Here is a 16309-nt window from a genome sequence, read left to right on the forward strand (position 1 = left end):
ACAACCTCTGCAGGAGGTGTTGAAAGCTACAAGGATTGTGCAAGTCTCGTGAGACCAAGGAACACGTCAATCTTATCAAAATCCCCTGTGCGTTGATATTTACCCCAGGGGGCAACATCTGTGAACCTGCATTGAGCAAAGGTTGATGCAATTTTGTCTCACACCTGACTGCAGCCTTGACGTTGATGCCACTTGGGTCTGTCAGCAGAGAAGGTAGGATATCATTTCTACAGCAGACATTTCTGTCTTTTGAACGTGTTAAGTGAGAAAAGAATAAACTGCTATTTAGACTGCAGGATGTGCATAAAGATTTATTTTTACTCATAGAAATTCAGACTTGTTTGTACTGTTTTTTCTATTTTTCCTCACTGAGTATGTACACTTCAGGTTAAACACGGCTCTGGAGATGCATAGTGAATGTGTTAAACATATGACTGAAACGTAGGAATAGATGTGAGCAGGCACATCCACAGAGAGTTAACATCTCTCACTGCTGCTGTTTTTTATATTTTCCAATGCATTTTCAATAGTTAAGGTGTTTTTCTGTGTAATGTAAGAACTAAGAAGTCACCAGTGAGGCTAAAATGAATTTGTTTGCATCACAGGACAGTTTATAAAGTTTTTACATAATCTGGAGCAAAGGTTTTTCCTCTGCTACTTAATGTTGCCAAACTGCAGTTTTGTAAGTTTATGAACTTTGGTCCAGAGAAATCTTGTCACGGGCAATCTTGAAATTTTGAGGTTGGACTGAGATCCTGCTTATCTTGACAGATTTCAATCTTTAACACAAAGTCAGCATTTGTTAGAAATCTGGTGCAACATTGATTATCAGATTTATTGTTGTTACATCCCTGCACAAAGACTGATTGTTTTTATTGGTGCAGTTAATTGAACTTGGAGGAAAATATCTGCAGAAAACTTTTCAATTGTTTCTGCTGTTGCTAAATATTCACATTAGAGGGCATTCATTCACTGTGTAGAGCACAGGCCAAGGAAGAGTTATTTTAAGTCTGACATGATTGTTATTCAGTATGTTAACTGGTAATGGCAGCACTTTCACGATTATCTGGGTGAAAGGTGCTGCTTGGAGGCAAAGTAAGTCTACGTGGATTTAGCAATGCTTCTTGCCGCAATACTAGTAGTTTCAACATGCACTGCTGCTGCGTGTGTGATTGGCAGCACATGCGGTCACTGGCTGTGACCTGTTGCACTGACTTTGGTGAATGTCAGTCACATATAAATGAGTGGAGTGATGCTGTTTCATAATCTTAACTGCTTGGAGAGTCCTCGGTGGAGGGTTTCTGGAGGGTTTTCATGCTAATTTCATCTTCTCTGTTTCTAGCAGACATAAGCTCAAAGAAAATTAATTTATGAAGAGCAATAGCCCTGCAGTTATGGATGGTAACATGGAAAGGTATGTAAAGAGAGATGAGTCCCTGGGCAGGTCAAATAGATAATATAGGACCACTTCTTTTCAAACTATCTAAAAATTAGATTTTACGATTATCATCAGTTCTCATTCGTGTCATCTCAATGTCTGCTCCAGCATTCCTGCTCAAACTGAGTCAGATGCCACAGATATAAAGACCCACACATCTGTCATACTCAATGGGAAAGCCAAGACGGGCGACTTCAGTGCAACACTGCCTCCAAAGATCCATCCACCCAGTAACACTGAGTTACTGACCCAGCCTCCCATGTCGTCTGAGCAGAAGGGAGCTACTGAAGGATTTTCCACAGGTAAGGGTGAAATGGCGATGGTAACGGTATGAGAAAATGCCTCCAAACTAAAAGAAAATTGTCTGTCCTTGGGTGTAAACCACAAAGATTTCACATAAGAAGCTAGAGTGAAAGACACCCACTTCTTTTCAACAAATTCTGTTTATTATCTTGTTTTAGGTTGATTTAAATAATTATTTTCAATAAGAAGACTGAATACGTAAAAGCATTTGCAAACTGTAAAAAAGCTAATGAATAAACTTTGTCACTTTAAATGTCAAAACACAAAGGCATTTAAGGCTAGATATAACCTACTCTGTGGGGAAACAAGAAAATAAATATCATTTTAGATATTTTCAGACATAAAATGACTGCAAGCTGGAAGGAAAAGAAATTTTCGGGAAATATGAAAACAAAAAAGACAATAACACTTAAAAGAAATCACTCCTCTCATAAAGACAGATGGCTGCAAGGCTTTAAAATTTCTTAGGAATGCTGAAGCATACAGGATTACTGGGGCATCAAGTGCTAAAGATCGTCTTGAACACGCCTTTTAAAACCACGTGAAACACTCGAGAATTTTTACTGGATGGCAGAATTTAGTATGTTGTCTGTGTGCTCATTCAGTCCTGTAACTAAAATTACATGACTTCTTCTGGCTGAACCTGTTTGTTAGGGACGCATTTGTAATGTGGAACTTCCTGTTTCAGCTCAGATAACAGCAGAGCCTTCACTGCACACTGCACATTAAAGTAACTCACCTAGGGTAACAGCACAGAGATATCTGCAGTCCTGTGATACACCTGACTAGCTGTGTCTTTTGACTTGTGATTCATGGAGAGTATATGCAGCTGCCCTTGTTCTTGCAATACAGAAGAGCCCAAGGCAGTTCCCCTGTCGACGGCCCATTTGGCAACAAATCTAGCCCCTGCTGACCAGTTATGGAGCACCGGCAGAGAGCAGGCAGTGAGGCTGAGAATGGAGGAATCAGGGCCAGGCTCAAAGGCTCCCATCACCGTCCATCAGATGTTCCTGGAGACAGTCGAGAAGTATGGGAATCATCCAGCTTTGGTTTCCAAAAAAGATGGCCAGTGGATGACTCTAACCTGGAACCAATACTACGAGCAGTGTCGTGCAGCTGCGAAAAGTTTTCTCAAGGTTTGTTTGCTTGTTTTGCAAATCGTCCTGCATCTGTTGAACAAAAATTACACTTCAGTGAACTTCAAATATAATGCAAAGAAGCTATTTGGCAGTCGTAGATCTTTAGAATGTTATTAATTTGCCTTAAACATTATTTCATAGAGTAAAGTTGGATTTTAAGAATTGTGAAATAATTAAATAATTTAAGCATTTATTTAGCATACAGTGCAGTCATTCATTTTAACATATGCTGTTGTCATTCATTCACAAAGTTAGTTGTAAACCAAGTTGCCAGAGTTGTCATTTTTAACCAAGAGATCAGCAGATGCTGGGGATCACTCCCAGGTACTCTCCCTTAGACCTTTCCTGCACCCATTCTTGCTCTTTGGCCTTAAAAGGTCTTTGTTGCCTCCTGCATTAACCTCAAACCCAGGCGCTTAGAGGATTTGACACTTGTGCTCCTTTAAAGCGCAAACTTAGAACTTTTAAGTCATCAAATGCTCTGAATTAGAAACAAAGTAACCAAATGATTGTTAGAATTCTGATTTAAACAAACATCGACTCGGTTTTTGTTTTGTTTTTTGGTTGTTTTTAATTAGAAAGCTGTGTTTATGTAACTGAACAATACTTTTTGAACTGAAGGCTGCATAAATCATTTAACTCCTGGCCCAGTTTTTATAAACAGCACTTCTTATCTTAATCTTCTTGATGTGAGAACAGCATGCTGGAACCTTGGGTGTGTGAAATGCCCAGCTTGTGTTACGTTTTATGTTTCACAGCCATATCTGTGTCCCGTGTGAGTGGAGTGGCTAATGAAACAAGACGCAGAAGTAACGAAGGTATACGCCTGCTGCGCTGTGTAATTAAAGTCACTTCTTCTTTAAAAGCATCTACCTGTCCTTTGTTTTTATCAGTTGGGGCTGGAGCGTTACCATGGTGTAGGGATTCTGGGATTCAACTCCGCTGAGTGGTTCATCTCAGACATCGGCTGCATCTTGGCCGGGTAAGATCACTCTATAAGGAACTGAATCTGATAACATTTTAAATTAGTCTACTTTTGGACCTGTTTTACCTCTACACTGTCTGACATGCACATTTATCTTTGTCCTTTCTTATCTCAGAACCTCTGTTTGTGTCTCCACCCACATGAGGCTCAGTTAAAATTACATGGATGTGATATTTGGCATTTTTTCAAGCTGTCAGGAAGTACTAAGGGACATGCAACTTGTGCAGTTCGGACACCGCCACAAACTGCACAAGTGCACAAATAGAATTCCTCCAATGAATTCTATTTGTGTCCCATAGTCTAAAGACATGGAACAGGGTTAGGTTAATTTTTGATTCTAAAATCAGTGTGATTGTGAAAGGCCGTCTGCCTCTCGCCCTGTGCCAGCTGGGATAGGCGTAATCACCCCTCACTTTATTTAGTTTTTCTTGCTTAATTAATCTACAGTTTAAAAAAATACTCATTTCTGTTCACCAAACAAAATATCTAATTATTTTCCACTTCACATCAAGCTGTAGCCAAACTGGTAACACATGACAGTGACTCATACAAGGTAATATATAGCTCAAGCAATTGTTTGTCCCTTAGAGGGCTGGCAGCCGGGATTTACACCACAAACTCACCAGAGGCCTGTCAGTATGTGGCTGCCAACTGTGAGGCCAATGTCCTGGTTGTGGAGAACCAGAAACAGCTCGACAAAATCCTGCAGGTCGGCAGTTTCATCTTAATTCACCGCCATCTCTTTATGAAGTAATACATGTATTACTTGTGAGTGAGGTTCTGTCCTCACATGTTATCTTTGTATCTTTTAACAGGTTAAAGATCATCTACCTCATCTGAGAGCCATTGTTCAGTACAAAGGCGAGCTACAGCAGAAAGCTCCGTTCCTGTATACAGTACGTCTACATAGCAAACATTTATTTACTTATCATTGATGCACTGTTTTGATTCAACCTCCTTATTTCTGTAGTGGGAAGAGTTCATGAAGCTGGGAGAGGATGTGCCCGATGAGCAGCTGAATGCTGTGATTGACAGTCTTCGGCCCAATGAGTGCTGCACCCTCATCTACACCTCTGGAACCACTGGCAACCCTAAAGGAGTCATGTTGAGCCATGACAATGTGAGTAGCCCTGACAAGAGATTTCTCTCTCTCTTCTTCTAAAAGGTATTGGCTTTTAAGATTTAAGATTGAACTGAAAAGTCTTTGAATACTGTTAATTTTATTAAGTAGCCATCAAATTGTTAAGGCTCAGATTGCAGCTTTTTTCTGTCTTGTTCTAAATCACGTGTCAAAGTCAAGGCCCGCGGGCCACATCCGGCCCGCGGGCCACATCCGGCCCGGCGTACATTTATATCTGGCCCGCGAGATCATTTTATATAGCTGTATTATTATTGTTATGCATTAGTGATGTGTCGGTTGCAAATGAAATGGCTCTTAGAGCCGGATCCTTGACGTGAATGACGTGAGCCGGCTCCTTATCGCGAGCCATGGGTTGTTTTTTTTTTCTTTCTCTCACCCTCTCTCTCTCTCTCTCGCACTTATTTCCTCTTCACTCTGCATGCGAGCCTTGTGCTTTGCGCTGGGCAGAGGTGGGAGGGGCGGTAGTTACACTGGCATTGCTGGTAAACCCGTGTGTCTTATTAGTGGAGCTAATGTGGCTGTAATTAAGGAATTTTATTTAAGACGGCACTACGAGACAAAACGTCAGGATAAGCTGAAAAGTACAGACATGTATAGACAAGAAAAGTATAGACATGATGGACATTGCACAGCTGGCCATCTTCATCCGTGGAGAGGAAATATTGAACATTAAATCGCACGGAACAATGACAGGAAAAGACTTTTTTTAAAACGTATGTCAAAGTGTAACCGACATGAAACTGCCCTGGGACAAACTTGTTGGACCTACAACAGATGGAGCGCCGGTGTTGTGCGGTGAAAAAAGTGGACTAGTCAGCAGGATGCGAGTAAAGATGCAGGGGGAGAACTGCATATCACTGCATCATACAGCAGGAAAGGCTGTGTGGTAAAGTCCTAAAAATGGAGCATGTAATGATCACCGTAACGCAAACCGTACATTTTATCGGAGCTAAAAGTTTAAAGCACCGTCAATTTCAGTCTTTTATGTAGGAAATAGATTCAGAGTTTGCCGACATTCCTCATCATACAGAGGTCCGTTGGCTGAGTTGGGATAAAAATTCTCAATAGAGTTTTTGAGCTCAGCAAGGAAATCTGTCAGTTCATGGACATGGCATGTATGATGCGGTGAAGACATTTCAAGTGAAGTTGTCACAAATGCACCAGTGCAACCTGCCTCACTTTCCCTGTTGCCAATTAATGTTGAACCAAATCAGCGGACTTTGCTGAACTGCACATGTGCAGATTCAGATGGAGCTGCAGTGTAATGATAGACTCAAGGGAAAGTACGACACTGAATGGCCCGCACAGTTTATTAGTTCCATTCCTGAAGCAATGCCCAGCTCCGTCTACATGCGGCTCCAACCTTGTATATGCTTTCATTTATTTTTTCTGGGGGTTTTGGCAGCATGTTCATATTTCTAACTTGCATAATTTTGACAGGATATATTTTTATGAAGAGCAAAATATTTAAAGTTAAAGTTTATTTTTTTAAGTTTATTTAATCTGGAATATTATTCCTGTCTTTTTTTTATTCATATTTATGTTTAAAAAACATAAACAGTGTGTTCAATAAATATTTATCTTGTTTGGCCCGCGACCTAAAGTGTGCCTTGAGTTTGACACTCCTGTTCTAAATGATCAAATGTCAGAAAAACCACAAATTTCACGTAGAAGCGTTTACCTCTTCCAAGGAGATTAGCCAAAATAACTGGCTTAGTTTCGCTTGTTAGCACAATTCATTCAATTCATGGATGGATTTACATAAACATTTTGCCTGAAGTCGAGCCTGATTCAAGTTAGAAGTGAACAACTTTCCGAAATCTGGATCTGGTAAATTTTGAAAGATTTATTTTTTATCATTGCATGAGAGAGCAAAATGTTACACTTCACATAACATATGAAAACATACCAAACTGAAATAATAAAAACTTAGATAGAGAGATAGTCTTGTACCAATTTACTGCTTTTTAAGTATTTGAGCTCTATTTTTTATGTTTCATTTGCATCAGGAATAGTTCATTATGAAGCTCCAGTTTTCACTTCATTAGTTTAGTTCTAGCACCTTTAATAAACATGAATAAAATTGAATTTGCACAACAAGCTGAATTACTGCAGCATATCTTATGCAGGCTGTAGGATGTAAGGACAAGCTTTTAATTCTTCAAAGAGTTAAACCATAGCACTAGTGGTTCAACCAGAGAGCTTTTATATAATCTGGCGAGTTCTTCTACTGTAATTTCATGATGTTGTTTCGATCAATGTGTGAGAGGAGTACTCTAAAGATTCAAGACAAATATTTGGCGAAAGAAAATACCTGGTGACTTTTTCCCCACTTTTAAATGTGCAGATAACATGGACTGCCCATGTGGGATGTACCATATTAAAAGCAAAAGGCGGTGAGGAGATCCTGGTCAGTTACCTGCCGCTCAGCCACGTCGCAGCCCAGATGATTGATATTTGGGTCTGCATGGGCTTTGCTGGGACCATCTACTTTGCAGAGCCAGATGCCCTTAAAGTAAGCATGACTATTACCTCATGAAAAAGGAAACATTAACTAAATATATTTGACTGTAATGACCATTAATTTTTCCAGGGCTCTTTAGTAAACACACTTAAAGAGGTTCGCCCAACTTGTTTCCTGGGAGTTCCTCGTGTGTGGGAGAAGATCGAGGAGAAGATGAAAGCTGTGGGAGCCAAAGCATCCCCAATGAAGAAGAGAGTGGCAGGCTTTGCCAAGTCCATTGGCCTGCAGTACAACTACAGTGTCATGAACGGGTGAGACAGCAGCAGGGATGTTAGACGAACACGTCACATGTTTGTACAGTTTAACATCCCCAGGCCATCACTTTATAACATTCATAATGCATAGAAAGATTTATTTGTGCAGTTGTGAGTGATGGTAATGTCATCGGTTCTTCACGTATTTGTTTATCTCATAGTGTTGAGAACTGTAGTAAATTTGCCTTTCTCAAAGCAGTTTTGAAGTAACTCGGACAAGCCCCCAAACACTGTGAGCGGACTATTTACAGAATAATTTTAGAAACAAGAAAAACATTAAGAAACTTGCACAGTGTACAAGAGGACAGAATAAATAAATTATAAAATTACAAAGTAAAGCAAGAAACATGATGAGAAGAGGAAAGTCTCAAACCAGGCCTGCAGGATAACCCAGCAGGGTGAGGCCAATCAGGTCTGCACAACATAAAAGAAGGTGCCTTAGGCTGAAGCTGGTCAGTTCTCAAATTATTTTGATTTTCTTTGTGTTGGTTAAACAAATAAAAGGAGAAAGAGAGTGAAAAAAAAATCATGCAAGGCTCTGGCCAGGCATTTTGCACTACGGCCAGTGATGCTCAGCTTTACCTAGAAAAACCTTATTTAAAATCATATTTAAAGTTTCGTTAAGTTCATTATTCCTAAACAAAAAAGATCCTCAATAATTTTGATAAAATATTGGTTTATTTTGTGTGTTACAGACAGAATCAGGTGCCGTGGGGCTTCATGCTGGCTAATAATCTGGTCTTCAAGAAGGTGCGTGCTGCTTTGGGCTTGGACCGCTGCAGAATATGCTGCACTGGAGCTGCACCGATTACCAAAGACACTTTGGATTACTTCATGAGCCTGAACATCCCTTTGAAAGAGCTGTATGGCATGAGTGAAAGCTCTGGCCCTCACACCATCTCCATCGATGAATACCGCGTCACAAGGTAGATATTGACGTGACTGAAGTGTTGGATTGTGGTTAAAGCAGGGGTCAAAAAATATTGTGTTGAAGGTGATAGATGGTTGTTTTTCATCAAGCATACCTGATAGATTATAGCCAACGTAATAACTGTAAACAAAAACCTGACAGCATCTAATAAGGAAATAGACTTCTTAGCAGTGGCCTATTTATTTTAATCACAGCAACAAAACTTCTTTGAATCAACACTTCAGTCCATCTGAAGTCCTAGATTCACTGTTTCCAGCTCTGAATTTGTTTTTACTGCCTTCTGAGGGGGAAAAAAACTTAACTTTGTCTGCTCCTTGGTGCTGAACAGTGGGTTTATTGGAGTTTGTTTTTGTGCTGAGCTTGAAAGTCACTTCAAGCTCTGTAGAGCTCAGGATGACTGCAGAGGCACATTTCTTTAAAGATGAGCAGGTATGTTACAAGTGCCCACGTTGTCCAGTGCTGACATTGACCTTTGATAAACTAGTTACAGGGTAATCCCCATATAACCAGGAACTTACAACAACCTTATATTTGGTTAAACAGCCTGAGTATAAAATAGCAGCTTTCTAATAAATTCAAAATAGAGCAGAAGTAAAGTGAACTCTTTTATAGTGAAGGGGAAGTTTGTATGACAGTGCTCATGCTCACACATAAATAGAGGGAAGAAATACTCTAAAATAATAATAATAATAAAAAACTGTATGTGAAAGGGCGAAATATATTTAAAAGCATAAGAATAAGTCCTAAACGCCGAGGAAACACCTGTTTACATGTAAAACAATAAAAACATAAAAAGAAATATGACACAACCTCGATGCTTCTGCTTAACTGGGCTCTTTCTGTGACACTTTCTGTCATGTTTTTGTATATTTTGTATATTTTTAGTTTTAGTAATTTGTGTTATGATTAGTTTTTTTGACTCCATTATCTATTATTACCATGTGTTATTTCAAATATCTCTGCAGTTTGCAGATGATCTCTCTTTTTCACGAGGCAGCCACAGCTCTTTATATATTCATACTTCCCGTCTAAATAAAAATGAGGATGGTTCATTTAGACTAAAGCATCAGAAAACAGACACAATTTGAAAATGTTTGTCCAAGCGTATTAAAATATTTAATTTTGTTACGGAGCTTCTTACTGTAAAAAGTCAATGATGTAAAAAAAAAAGTGTCAGGGCCAGGAGTTATTGTTGTTTTTAGGAGTACAACCATCTCCTTAAAATGTTAAATGATCATATTTAAGCCACATTTGTGTTATTTTGCTCTGATTTCTATGTGCTCAATTAAAAGTTTTAATGCAGATTCTGGTCACATCACTGGCTTTTGATTTGTCTTTCCAGCTGTGGAAAGGTGATGATAGGCTGTAAGATAAAGCTGGTGAATCCAGATGCGGATGGGAATGGAGAGATCTGTTTCTGGGGTCGTAATATCTTCATGGGCTACCTGAACATGCCAGACAAAACAGCAGAGGCTTTGGATGAGGATGGCTGGCTGCACACTGGAGACCTGGGAAGATACGATGAACAAGACTTTCTGTATATCACAGGAAGGATCAAGGGTAAGCTATAGCTCTGAATCTGGGAGAAAATGCACCAAAAGACACATTTAGGTTATAGTTGTGACACACTTATCACACTTCTATTGACTGCCACTGGCAACAAAACAGCTGAACCTGTTTCTAACCAAGTTCAGAAATGCTTTTCTATTTCCTAGTTCAAGCACTAAGAAGAGTCTAAGATATAACCCAGTGGGTAAACATGCCATGTCACAAAGCATAAATTCATACATTCAAACTGCTGTCCTGTTTCCAGCACCTTGCTCAGAGAGAAAAGTTCAGTTCTGAAGGCAAAAACCTACATAGCAAAATTGGTGTGGCCCAGATCTGGCCCACACTATGTGCTTACACATGGCCCACATACCGCGAAGAATGACGGCCCTTTGGTTTGCCAGAGGTGGCCCACACATGGGCCAGCACAAGGCCAGTTGTAGACATACTGTTGGTTCTGCGCTGGCCCAAGTGTGGATTACCTCTGGCAAACCAAATCTGGGTCACCATTCTTTGTGGTATGTGGGCCATGTGTAAGTTGTGTGCCGGAACATAATAGTGCAAATGTAACTTGACAAACCTCCGTTCAGACAGTGAATGGACTGATTCTTATTTCTATTCTACCAGATCACTCAAAGCACTCTATACAACATGGCCCAATCACACACTTTCTCTAAACTAAGTGCTTCCTAAGTACATTCATTCACACTCACACTTTTGACATGCAGACTGGAGGAGCCAAGGATCGAACCACTAACGTTCCGACCAGTAGGTGACCTGCTCTACAGCCACCTGGTGGCAAATATGAGTAAACCGTCACTAGGTTTTGGATAAAGTGTACACTCACAGACCTGTCAAACCTGCTTTTGAAACGTTGGCTACCATAGCAGTACAGTATTGCAACATGGCACGTGGATCTTCTAACTAAAATAGGAACATAGGAACATAAATAGTGCCATCATTGCCAGACCTAGCCCACCTCTAGTTGACATACACCCTGCCATGACACCAGTCAGTCAGAAATGCCAGCTTGATGCCAGACCTGTTTTCTATGAGCCTGAGCCACATAAACCAAACCACAATTGGGCCGGATGTGGCATGCTGTCAATAGAAAATTGTACTTAGTAGTCAGTATAATTTTTTAATAATATTTTTTAATAATATAAGTTTGCATATGGTAGAATACTGCATGTTGACCTTTTGATGACTTAGGCTGTTGTTCACTACAAGACTTTGTGTGCATTCCAGAGTGGTCTGGCATTCACACCCACATCCTAGGAGCATGGGAGAGGTCGTACCTTTTTTTTTTGTTTTATGGTAGGGTAAACGTAACTATGTCAGTTTTAGTCTAAGTGCCTTTTGTTTAGATGAACTGCTGGACTTCCAGACCAGCAGGTTTAGGGAAGTCTTTATGGGGTCACACTCTGACCCCACACACACTCACACACACACACACGTGTATAAAAGGGCCAGACCTGTCTGCTATGTGGGAATGGGTTTATCCAGTAGTAGCAAGGTGTGCCTAATAAAGCGACTGTGAGCGTATATAAAGTTGTCAAAGCTACCTTAGCTTTAACAGTAGTTGAAATATTACCCTAATAATACAACCTCAGAGGAGCTGACACAAACACGTCACAGATTTACCATCTGATTATTTGAGCACTACCAGCATTAAAATCTAACTCCTTTGGGGGAAAAATAGCACACACTTTAGAAGAACATCTTATGTTTTGAAAAGTGTACATTATACATTTGAAAAACAAACAAGCAAACACATAACTTACTTACACTTTGCGGACAAAACTACTGGGCCACCTACACATTAAGCCTACAGGAGCTGCTCGGCCACCACGAAGCTCCTGGCACACAGTTTTTGAGCTGATGTTAATGCCAGAGTAGGTTTAATACTCTGCAATTACTGAGTCAGCAGAGCTAGAGCTTCGGCAATGTGAACCTGGACATTTCATGGCTGAGTTCCTGTGATGCCTAGAGACTTACAGTTTGAATTAATACCACTTACAGCTGGTGTAAGATGATTGTCTTCTCTAGCTTTAATTCTTTCTTCTCTTTTTTACACCATTAACTGACATTTTACTCAAGGTAATCCCCATCTGTTTGTATAATAAATTAAAATAGTGATTTGGACATAATGATCAGCAGAATTCAAAGTATGCTTTTTCAGAATTTTTGTCTAATCACACTTTTTTGTGTAGTGAGTGCATAAAAGTCAAGTCAAGCGTGGAACTAACTACCTATTTTCACTGCTAGTTGTTTAAAACCCTACAACGCCAACTTAATAAGAGGTGACGCGTTTTTGTCTTTCCTGCACAGAGCTCATCATCACTGCGGGTGGCGAGAACATCCCTCCTGTCCCCATTGAAGATGCAGTGAAGTCTGAACTGCCCATCATCAGCAACGCCATGCTAATTGGAGACAAGCTCAAGTTCCTCTCCATGCTGCTCACACTTAAAGTAAATGATCCTCTCTTTTTGCATACAGGCATTGTTGCTGAATAAGCAAAAAAAAAAAAAAGAGTTACCACTTCTGTTTCTTTTTCTGCAGTGTGTCGTGGATGACAATGGCGAGCCCACAGATGAGCTGAATCAAGAGGCTTTGGAATTTTGCCGGCAGCACGGCGTAAAAGCAACCAAGGTGTCCGAGATTATAGCCAATAAGGAGCCAGCTATTTACAGTGCCATTCAGGCTGGCATTGAGCGTGTTAATGCCCGATCAACATCCAATGCCCAGAAAGTCCAGAAGTGGGTTATAGTGGAACAAGACTTCTCCGTCACCGGAGGAGAACTAGGTCAGCTATCTGAAATTTATTTTCCTTTTCCTACAAGTATAGTACATGTAGCACTGCCATTTAAAGGAAGTATTTGCTTCTGCCTTTTTTTTTTTTTAACTTACTGTTAATCATTTTTAACCAAGGTCAATGTTTTGTAACTGGAGTGACTGCCAAACAGTGTTTCCGTGGAGTCTTTTCAGCAGTGATTTAATCTCTTTAAGCTCAGCAGAATGCTAAACTTTATCATGAGATCAAAATAACCTATTTTTCTTTGTTGTCCTTCTAGGACCCACCATGAAACTGAGGAGGCCCATTGTTGTGAAAATGTATCAGGAGAAAATAAATGAAATGTATGCAGTGGCTGCAGGAAAACAATAGAGTGCATTGCACAGGGGTGAGAGGAGGTCATGGGATGTATGGACATACATACTTTTTTGTAAATAAAAGACATAAGTCAGAGTCAAAATTTTGCCAAACATATCACTCGAACATGCCACATATAGACTGAATGATGACACAGATACTGCTTGGTGTCTGTCAGTTTCTGAAGGAAATATCATGAATCATAAATCCCACTGTAGCTCAAAAGATATGTAAGATATGTATTATATACCTGAAGCAGCTGTGTGTATTTAATGATTTTTACAGCGTTAATTGCCAGTTTCCTAAAGGTAATCCCACCTGGCAAAGACTGGAGATTAAAGCCATTTTTATAATGTGAGATGAATATCAGTAGTTTGAATTTATCCAATCACACATGTGCAAATTGTAAACTTTACATTTGTGCTTCTCCATGTACAGTTTGACACAGTTTAATATTTATTTTGAGATATTCAGTTCAATTCAGTATTATTTATATAGCGCCAAATCACGACAAAAGTTGCCTCAAGGCGCTTTATATTGTACAGTAAATCGCACAATAATAGATACAGAGAAAAACCCAACAATCATATGACCCCCTATGAGCAAGCACTTTGGCGACAGTGGAGAAGGAAAAACTCCCTTTTAACAGGAAGAAAGCCTCAGGCAGAACCAGGCTCAGGGAGGGGCGGCCATCTGCTGCGACCGGTTGGGGTGAGAGAAGGAAGACAGGATAAAGACATGCTGTGGAAGAGAGACAGAGGTTAATAACAGATATGATTCAATGCAGAGAGGTCTATTAACACATAGTGAGTGAGAAAGGTGACTGGAAAGGAAAAACTCAATGCATCATGGGAATCCCCGGCAGCCTACGTCTATTGCAGCATAACTAAGGGAGGATTCAGGGTCACCTGGTCCAGCCCTAACTATATGCTTTAGCAAAAAGGAAAGTTTTAAGCCTAATCTTAAAAGTAGAGATAGTGTCTGTCTCCTGAATCCAAACTGGAAGCTGGTTCCACAGAAGAGGGGCCTGAAAACTGAAGGCTCTGCCTCCCATTCTACTTTTAAATACTCTAGGAACAACAAGTAGGCCTGCAGAGCGAGAGCGAAGTGCTCTAATAGGGTGATATGGTACTACAAGGTCATTAAGATAAGATGGGGCCTGATTATTTAAGACCTTGTATGTGAGGAGCAGGATTTTGAATTCAATTCTGGATTTAACAGGAAGCCAATGAAGGGAAGCCAAAACAGGAGAAATATGCTCTCTCTTTCTAGTCCCTGTCAGGACTCTTGCTGCAGCATTTTGGATCAGCTGAAGGCTTTTCAGTGAGTTTTTTGGACATCCTGATAATAATGAATTACAGTCGTCCAGCCTGGAAGTAATAAATGCATGAAAAAGTTTTTCAGCAGAGGGCTTTCTTATAAAGCAGCAAACTATTTCTCCAGGCTAAATGATGATCCTCTAAATTTGTGACACGCCATTTCCTCTCCAGCTTACGAGTCATCTGCTTTAGGCTACGTGTTTGAGAATTATACCACGGAGTCAGGTACTTCTGATTTGAGACCTTAGTTTTCACAGGAGCTACAGTATCCAGAGTCGTACGTAGTGAGGAGGTAAAATTATTAACAAGATAATCGACCTCTGTTGGGGTAGCGTTCAGATAGCTGCTCTGCTCTATGTTGGTACAGGGCATTGAAGATGATAACAGTGGGTGGATTATATTCTTAAACTTAGTTACAGCGCTTTCAGAAAGACATCTACTGTGATGAAGTCTACTCTCCACTGCTATGTAATCAATTATTGTAAATTTAAATGTTATCAGGAAATGATCAGACAGGAGAGGGTTTTCAGGAAACACTGTTAAATGTTCAGTTTCTATGCCATATGTTAAAACAAGGTCTAGAGTGTGATTAAAGTGGTGGGTGGGTTCTTTTATCATTCTATGATAGTCAATTAAAAATGACCAAACTGTAATTAAACTGTAATTAAAAAAATGTGTCTGTGTCCTATATTTAAAATGTATATGGCCTATTGTTTCACTAAAAGGTATGTATATGCATTATAAGGCTTCAGTGCCTGAAGTTCAAGGATACAGACCTTCAATTTCATTAGTAAAAGTCTTACTAAAGAGAAAAGAACTTCACTTTAACAGGAAGAGGCCTCCAGCAGAACCAGGCTCCACAGGTCCCTGCATCCTTCATCAGCCTGAGCCTGTAGCAGCATAACCTGGCTCAGGGTTACCCGATCCAGACCTGAATAAATGCAGAAATTATGATATCTTAAGGTCTTTAAGATATGATGGGACCTGATTATTTAAGACTTTATATGTGAGGAAAAGAGTTCAATTCAATTTTATTTACTTAGTGCCAAAGCACAACAATAGTTGCCTCAAGGCACTTACTATTGTATGGCAAAGACCTGAAATAATACAGAGAAATCCCAACAATGGGACAACCTCCCATGAGCAAGCACTTTGGCGACAGTGGAAAGGAAAAACTCCCTTTTAACAGGAAGAAAGCTCAGGCAGAACCAGGCTCAGGAAGGTGCGGCAGATCCAGTGATGAGAAGCCAGTATGGGAGAAATATCATTTCTTTCTCTTACCCCACCTGATGTGTTTTGGAGCAACTGAAGAGTCGGGGGAGCTGTGAAGCTGTCAGTTTAGCACTGAGCCAATAATGCAATAATGACTTGCTACATTTCTCAGCTCTTCAAAAAAAGAAAAACAAACAAAAAAACTTCTTGGACACAAATAAGGAAAAGCTTCCCAGGCTCCAGTTTAAGTCTTTAAGTGTGGGCAACCTCATTACCAAAAAGATCCAGCTAGATTAGGGATATTTAAATGGTAAATGGCCTGTATTTGTATAGCGCTTTTAAGTGCATGAGTAGCGAGACTGTG

General features: G+C 40.0%; 1 protein-coding gene across 3 annotated transcripts; it reads left to right on the forward strand.

Annotated features, from left to right (window-relative positions):
• The first annotated feature begins 40 nt into the window (after positions 1-40).
• Positions 41-13961, forward strand: LOC102297181 (long-chain-fatty-acid--CoA ligase ACSBG2). 3 transcript variants are annotated; one of them, XM_005949112.3, is made up of 15 exons: positions 41-213; positions 1343-1414; positions 1547-1740; positions 2594-2877; positions 3774-3862; positions 4454-4574; positions 4681-4761; positions 4836-4985; positions 7354-7521; positions 7600-7781; positions 8480-8710; positions 10058-10275; positions 12595-12734; positions 12826-13069; positions 13338-13961. In XM_005949112.3, the coding sequence occupies exons 2-15, from the start codon at positions 1371-1373 to the stop codon at positions 13427-13429; spliced, it is 2238 nt and encodes a 745-aa protein (XP_005949174.1). In that variant the 5' UTR covers positions 41-213; positions 1343-1370; the 3' UTR covers positions 13430-13961. The 3 variants fall into 3 exon arrangements, with proteins under 3 accessions (XP_005949174.1, XP_014185373.1, XP_005949173.1); XM_014329887.2 differs by having other exon boundaries at positions 1346-1414; XM_005949111.3 differs by lacking the exon at positions 41-213 and having other exon boundaries at positions 439-1414.
• Positions 13962-16309: the final 2348 nt, after the last annotated feature.

This window comes from Haplochromis burtoni, unplaced genomic scaffold (assembly GCF_018398535.1).
Source record: "Haplochromis burtoni strain Fernald_Lab_line unplaced genomic scaffold, NCSU_Asbu1 Contig_634, whole genome shotgun sequence".
Taxonomy (NCBI): Eukaryota; Metazoa; Chordata; class Actinopteri; order Cichliformes; family Cichlidae; genus Haplochromis; species Haplochromis burtoni.